The sequence below is a fragment of the Onychostruthus taczanowskii genome, unplaced genomic scaffold (assembly GCF_017590055.1).
Source record: "Onychostruthus taczanowskii isolate IOZ18803 unplaced genomic scaffold, ASM1759005v1 scaffold10, whole genome shotgun sequence".
In the NCBI taxonomy this organism is placed as follows: domain Eukaryota; kingdom Metazoa; phylum Chordata; class Aves; order Passeriformes; family Passeridae; genus Onychostruthus; species Onychostruthus taczanowskii.
The window spans coordinates 2,860,927-2,867,537 of record NW_024496526.1 but is presented as its reverse complement, the minus strand read 5'-3'; the positions used below and the strand labels follow the sequence as shown (position 1 = coordinate 2,867,537).

At 65.8% G+C, this 6,611-nt stretch overlaps 2 protein-coding genes across 4 annotated transcripts in view; both read left to right on the top strand.

The window, feature by feature from the left end:
* PNKD (PNKD metallo-beta-lactamase domain containing) overlaps positions 1–3,747 on the top strand; it is an 11,905-nt gene extending 8,158 nt beyond the window's left edge. Inside the window, exons 1-9 of one of the 3 annotated variants that reach the window (XM_041407778.1) lie at positions 7–96; positions 1,054–1,169; positions 1,346–1,458; positions 1,669–1,727; positions 1,876–1,959; positions 2,156–2,319; positions 2,423–2,509; positions 2,619–2,734; positions 2,925–3,747. In XM_041407778.1, coding sequence (XP_041263712.1) covers positions 62–96; positions 1,054–1,169; positions 1,346–1,458; positions 1,669–1,727; positions 1,876–1,959; positions 2,156–2,319; positions 2,423–2,509; positions 2,619–2,734; positions 2,925–3,098 — 948 coding nt within the window. In that variant the 5' untranslated portion in view covers positions 7–61 and the 3' untranslated portion in view covers positions 3,099–3,747. Of the gene's footprint in view, positions 1–6; positions 97–1,053; positions 1,170–1,345; positions 1,459–1,668; positions 1,728–1,866; positions 1,960–2,155; positions 2,320–2,422; positions 2,510–2,618; positions 2,735–2,924 lie in introns of those variants that run through there. The other 2 variants (XM_041407767.1, XM_041407786.1) reach the window with 2 other exon arrangements.
* Positions 3,748–4,003: 256 nt separating this feature from the next.
* On the top strand, positions 4,004–6,548 carry LOC121337882 (ciliogenesis associated TTC17 interacting protein). The gene is given in 10 exon segments (XM_041408252.1): positions 4,004–4,081; positions 4,336–4,548; positions 4,678–4,822; positions 4,824–4,839; positions 5,058–5,144; positions 5,279–5,449; positions 5,615–5,739; positions 5,820–5,896; positions 5,996–6,084; positions 6,318–6,548. Coding segments are annotated over 10 exon segments (1,230 nt in total). The 5' UTR covers positions 4,004–4,005.
* The last annotated feature ends 63 nt before the right edge of the window (positions 6,549–6,611 follow it).

Sequence of the window (6,611 nt, the reverse complement as noted above, 5' to 3'; positions counted from 1 at the left end):
CGGGGTGCGCGGGCTCGGGGCCGCCTGCCTGCGCCTCCTCCGCCGCGCCGCCGCCGCGCTCATGGCCTTCGCCGCCCCGCTGCTGTTCCGCCTGGGGTGAGTGAGCGAGCGAGCCGAAGAGGGAGCGGTCGCCGCTGCGGGACCCCCGCAGCGAGGCAGCCGCCACCGCCCGCCTTTGTGCTGCCGCCGGGAGGGAGGGCCCAGCAGCACCCTCCCCTGCTCGTGCGGAGCCGCCCGGGGAGGAACGTGCGGCCGCGGCGGCACGGAGAGACCGGGCTGGGGCTCAGCGCGCTCCGGGCGGGGGAGCGGGGGCGGGCGGTGCCAGCCCGGCCGCCGGGGCCGGGGATCAGCCACCGGCCCTCCCCGCGCCGTGCCGGTCACCCGTGCGGGCGCCTTCTCTCGGCTGTCACCGCTGACCTGCCCCGGTGCCCCGGCCGTGGTCACGCTGCCCGGTGCTGGCAGGAGCCCCTGCTCCACGGTTTCGGGCTCCCACAGCTGCTGCAGGGATCGCTCCCGGTGTGCCATCCAGGGGTGCCCTCGGCCGGGAATGGACTTTGCAACCTGGGTCTTTGCATGTCCCTCATTGCACCATTCCCCGTCCCGTCCCAAATTGCTGCTGTGCAAACGGGGAGGTCCTTCCGAGCCCCGCAGCCTTTGCACCCTCACATGCACGGGGCCATTTCTTGCCTCCCTTTTCCTCGGCCCATTCTCTTTTCTGATTCCCCGGACCATAGCAAGCTTGGGCATGTTCCCCCATCAGAGCATGGGGAGGAACAGCCAGCTCCAGCCTCTCCCGGTGAGCACCCCGCAGCAATGCCCCCCCAGTCCTTGCTGCTCGAAGGAGCTGGAGGATGCCTGCTCGGGGAATCACTCCTGCCCTCACTACACACCTGGGCTGTGGGGTACACACACACCGCCTGTAGTGCCCCCGAGTGAGAAGTGGCCCTGTATGTGTTCCCTGTGAGAGTCACAGCCCCAGCAGTAGCCCCCTTCCCAAGTGGGCTCCTTAGGGGAACTGGGATTTTAATGCCTAGGGGTGTCTGCCCTCCCTAGGTACAGCCTGTACGCCCGCACACGCCTGGGATACCTCTTCTACCAGCGGCAGGTGAAGAAGGCCCGGGAGCGGTACCCGCACGGCCACTCCGTGCCCCAGCCCTACTGCTTCCCTGGTGAGTGCTGAGCCCCTGGCACACCTCGGCCCTGCAGTGCCCCCCAGCACTGGCACTGTGCGCTGGGGAGGGGGTTGCCATCACCAAATTGCCCAAAGCATGTGGGGAGTTTGGCCTGGACTCCCCCTTTTCCAGCTGAGGGGATCATGCCCTGATTCTGTCTCTTCCCCCCACAGGGGTGAAAATCCTGCCCATTCCCGTACTCTCCAACAACTACAGCTACCTGGTCATCGACACTGGCTCCAGCCAAGCGGCTGTCATCGACCCCTCTGACCCGCTGGCTGTACAGGTGAGACCCCCACAACCACTCTGACCTGGTGTTTGCCTGTCTCCAGGTGAGGGGGTGGCACGTCTCTGTATTTTGGCCTTAGAGGGGAGCAAATATGCACCTAATATGCAGCCCTTAGTGCCCAAGGCGAGACTGGAGCTGGGGGAGACAGGGTTGAAGGGAAAGCTGGTCCTGTCCCCCCTAATCTCTCTGTCCATATTTCCTCCCCAGGCTGCCATCGAAGAAGAGGGGGTGATGCTGGAGGCCATATTCTGCACACACAAACACTGGTGAGGGGCAAGAGGTGGCCCTGGAAGGGTTGGTAGCTGCTGTGAAGACAGCCCCACCTGAGGTGACCCCCAGCCCTGCCCCATTTAGTGGGGGGAGTATTGGGGGTACACTTAGGGTCTCTGACCTCCCTGTCTGCAGGGACCACAGCGGAGGGAATGAGGCTCTCTGCCAGAAGCACAGCTCCTGCAGGGTGTATGGCAGCGCTCTCGATGCCATCCCACGGCTCACCAAGTAAGTCCTGCACCTCCCTAGCACCCCTGTAAATTTGGGGAGAGCTTCATTCCCAACCACCACTGTCTGCAGCACTCAGCCACCAGTTCCATGCTGGGCAGAGACCTGGCACGCTCCTGACACCAGTGTGCCATGGGAGGGGTGTATTTTGAGGGGCTGGGGGAGCACCCTGACGCTGCCCCTGTTCCCGGCACAGCCCGCTTGCAGACAGGGAGAAGGTGACCGTGGGCTGCCTGACCTTCGAGGCGCTTGCCACGCCTGGCCACACCGTGGGCCACATGGTCTATGTGCTGGACGGGGGCCCCTTCGGCAGCCCCCCCTGCCTCTTCTCCGGGGACCTCCTCTTCCTTGCTGGCTGTGGTGAGTGCACCCAGCCCCAGAGAGGGGCTGGGGGGGTTATCCCATCCCATCCTTAGGGGTACCCCCCAGACCCCCCATGACAGGCAGTTGTGTGGGGGTCCAGGCAGGCCGTTTGAGGGCTCCCCTGAGACCATGCTCGCCTCCCTGGACCTGGCCATGGGCTTGGGCGAGGACACGCTGCTTTGGCCAGGTGAGTGTCCCCAACAGCAGGGCAGAGCTGCTGGTGTCCCCCTAGTCCCACTGCCAAGGGGGAGAGCTGGGTGGGGGTGATGCTAAGGGCTGCACATGGGGGTCCACAGGCCACGAATACGCACTGGAGTGCCTGACCTTCGCCACCCTCCTGGAGCTGGACAATTCCGCGCTGGAGGAGAAGCTGCAGTGGGCAGTGCAGCAGCGCCAGGAGAAGAGGAGCACGGTGAGGCATGGGGGTCCCTGCGTGCAGCACCCACCACCCCAACCCCTCACGGGATTCCCTTGGCAGGGATGCTGCACCCCAACACCCTCTTGCATGGTGGGTGCCATAGGGGCAGGGGGCTCTGAGGGCATTCCCAGCTCCCTGCTGGGGTGCTGCCTCCAGCAGGGGAGCTGAGCAGCTGCCCCCACAGTGCCCCTCCACGCTGGGGGAAGAGCAGACCTACAACCCCTTCCTGCGGACGCACCGGCCGGAGCTGCAGGAGGCACTGGGAATGTGGCAGGACAGGGGGGAGGACCCTGATGCCTTTCGTGCCCGTGTCCTCAAGGAGGTGCGGAGGCGCAAGGACCTCTACCAGGCCACCTAGATCTCCCCCACTGCCCGGGTCCCCCCTTTCCATGGGGCCGGGTGATGGTTGAGCCCAAGACTGTGTGGTTTGTTTTGCTGTGAATCTCCCTCCTGGGGTGCAGGGTAGGGGGAGGGGGAAGAGTGGACACCCCCTTAAGTGGCCACCCCATAAGTGATCCTTGCCTTTGCTCCCTCGAACTTGGGGGTCACCAGCTGTCACGTAGCAGCACCTCAATCCCCTCTTGGGGGGTCTGTAGCCCCCCACCTCACTGCTGGGGCTATAGGAATGGCACCAAGGGCTTCTCCTACAACCCCCCTCCACTCCCCACTCCCCCGTTTTTCTGGGAGTCTCCAATTTCCCCTCCACCACCACCACCACTCAGCCCCCTCCCCTTAAGCTCCCAGTGTTGTGCATCTCCTTTGTGGGGGCTGGGATGGAGCCAGCAAGGGGAGGCGGGCCGGCAGTACTACCTCCAGGCAAGGGGCTCCTCTGCAGCACCCCATCCTTGACGCCGGAGCCCCCCTGTACATACACGCACACGCACACACGCACACACACTGGGACGGGGCCATAGGATCGCACTGCTGGGGTGTGGGGGGTGCTGCTTCACTGGGCATCGGAGCCACAATCACCCCCACGCCCCAAATAAAAGACTGGATCGGTTTTACACCTGTTCGTCCCTTTCTCTCTCGTGGGCGGGGCGCGGCCCCTTTAAGAGGCGGGGCCAGGGCGTTGCCGGGAGACGGGAGGCGTCGGGGCACCGGGCCGGGTCCGGCACGGCGGGGGGGGCGGCGGGGGCTGGGGGCTGCAGAGGCCGGGGGGTGTCCCTGCCCCCCCGGGTCACGCGTGGGGCGGGGACCGCGGTTCGGGGGAGCCCCGCCGCCCCTCACCCCAGGGTCCGGCCGCAGGAGCCCCCAGGCGAGGCATGGAGCCCCTTCCCGGGAGCGCGCAGGACACCGCGAGCATGGCGGACGCTGCTGCCGAGTTCCTGAGCCTCATCGGTGCGTGCCTCCTCCTCCTCCAGCCTCCCCCCTGTCCTGCCACACCGTGCCCGCTGCGAGGGAGGGGCACCGGGCCGGAGAGTGAGGGATTGAGAGGGGTAAATGGCGAGGGGCCCGGCCCAGCCTGCGGGGGGCATGGAGACAGGAAGGGGCACTGGGCAGGGGCGACAGTCACTTCGGGAGGGAGTGACCAGAGCGACCATCTCCTCGCGGTCACTGTCCCTCTGTGTTGGGGTCACCATCCCTCTGTGCAGCGCTGAAGGAGCTGGAGTGGTGCCTGTTTGCTGAGACGCTGGCAGTGGTGGCCGTGGGGGCCCCACCAAGGCACAAGGCAGAGGGCCAGTGGTGGATGGCAGCCCAGTGGGCACCCTACCACCGGGAAGGTGAGCCGGTGCAGAGCTGCATCCTGGTGCAGACCAGGTTCCGAGGCAAGCAGGACGGTGTGCCTGCCTCCAGCACCCTCAAAGGTGAGCCAGGGTGGCTTTTGGGGGGGTTCCTTCTTCCCCAGGGCTGGAACATCCCTGTCCACCAGCCCCCAGGGCTGGGAATGGGGACAGTGCCAACAGGATTGGTTGAGCATGGCTTTGCTCTGCCAGCCTATGTGACCTGGCAGCTGGAGACGCTGGAGCAGGAGGAGCAGGAGTGCCTGGAGGTGACTGATATGGTGGTGGCATGTCCTCTTCCCTGTGTCCTACCCGCTGCCCTGGGCTGTGCCCTGCAGTGGTGCCCTCCTGGGGGCTGTCCCCTGCAAGGCTGCTGTGGGTAGTCTGGTGTCCCTTGTCACGCTCAAACTCCAGCTCTGTCCCACCAGCCTGGTCCCCATCCCCTCCTCTGGGTGGCAGCTGGGGTGGGGAGTTTCCCACAATGCATCTGGAATGCATCTGGTACCCCGACTGGCAGCGGTGCTGGGGGTGCCACCTCAGAGGAGGGTGCCCTGGCTCTGCCCTCCACCCCGTGCCTCCCACCCCTCCCGCAGCTCAGACCCCACCCCACCGAGAAGACGACCCACATCGTGAGCCACGAGCACGGGATGACGGTCACGAAGATGCTGCAGGAGGGAGAGGTGAGGTTGAGAGCAGGGTCACACCCTGGCAGGGGCAGCACAGCTCTCACCAGGGGTGCCCAGGCTCCGGGGGTCGCTGTCCCTGGGGACGCTGGAGCTGTGGCTGTCCCATGAGGTGCCAGGTCTCTCTGCAGGCAGAGCCACAGTGCCACAGCTTCTCGTACAGGCGGGCCGAGCTGCGGGCGCGGCTGCTGGAGGGGGCCAGCCTGCTGCTGCTGCGGGTGCTGGCACGCCGGCAGACAGTGCCCCCCGACCTCGTCTTCCCAGCCATCAACAGCGAGGGCGACCTCTGCACCTCCCGCTATGTGAGCGCCTGCCAGGAGGGCCCGTGGGTGGGGCTGCGGATACCGGGGTGGGATGTGGGAAGTGGGAGTGGGCAGAGTGGCTGACAGCATGGCGGGACACGTGGGGATGGCAGTGGGGCAGGGGTGACTCTGCGACAAGGCTGAGCCCCGGCTGTACCGCCCCAGCGTGCCCTGGGCATCCAGCGGCAGGCGGTGGGCTCGGCAGAGACAGAGGTGTTTGTGATCCAGAGAGCCCTGCACGCCAGCACAGGTGCCCCCACACTGTGGCACAGCAGCTTCCTGCCCAACGGGTAAGGGCCGGAGGCACCCAGCCCTGCCACTCCAGAGGGACCCAGCATGGGAAGGCCAAGGGCTCTTCTTCCCCTCTCAGGCGTCTGGCTCAGCTGGTGCAGATTGGCTCCCCCGTGCTGATGCTTCTACAGGACGAGTCCATCCTCAGCAAGTCAGGTACTGAGCAGGGGAGGGCATGCCCCCCCAGCACAGGCAGCCCCTGCCCGCTGTCTGGAACACCAGGGGGAACACCCTGCCCTGCCTTTCTGCTGCCAGGTAGGTTTGAGCCCCAGCTCCCCTTCCCCAAAGAGCCCCTGGACTGGGAGGAGGACAAGGAGCTCTACTCCCATTTCCTGGACAGGAAGGTAAGATGGGTAGACATGGGGACAAGGGACATGGGGCTGTGCCAGTCTCCAGCAGGGTTTCCCCTGGTGTGCCCAGGAGGGACATTGAGGGGGCAGGCCGACCAACATCCTTCTTCACACCTTCTTAAGTGTGGGAAAGGACCCCGGCTCTTGTCCCCCTCACCCTGGCACAGTGCCCAGGGGGGACATGTGTGTTCACGCCCACCCCACCCATCCTGTCCACCCCACTGCAGGATGAGCTGCAACTATCCCATGCTGCCTACCTCCAGCAGCATCCCGAAGTCCGGGCACTGCTGTCTGACTTCCTCCAGGCATTGCTCCTCCAGCAGCCACACGACACCATCTCCTTTGCCGCGGAATTCTTCGCCCACCAGCGGCCCATTGGGACCCCCTTTGCCTCCACTGGAGCCGCCAGCCCCCTCCCCAACTCCCCCACTGGCCACCCTCCAGCTAACAGCAAATAAAGCAGCCAGCACTGCCTGTCCAGTCTTGTTTGCTTTGGGGAAACTGAGGCTCAGGGAGGGCAG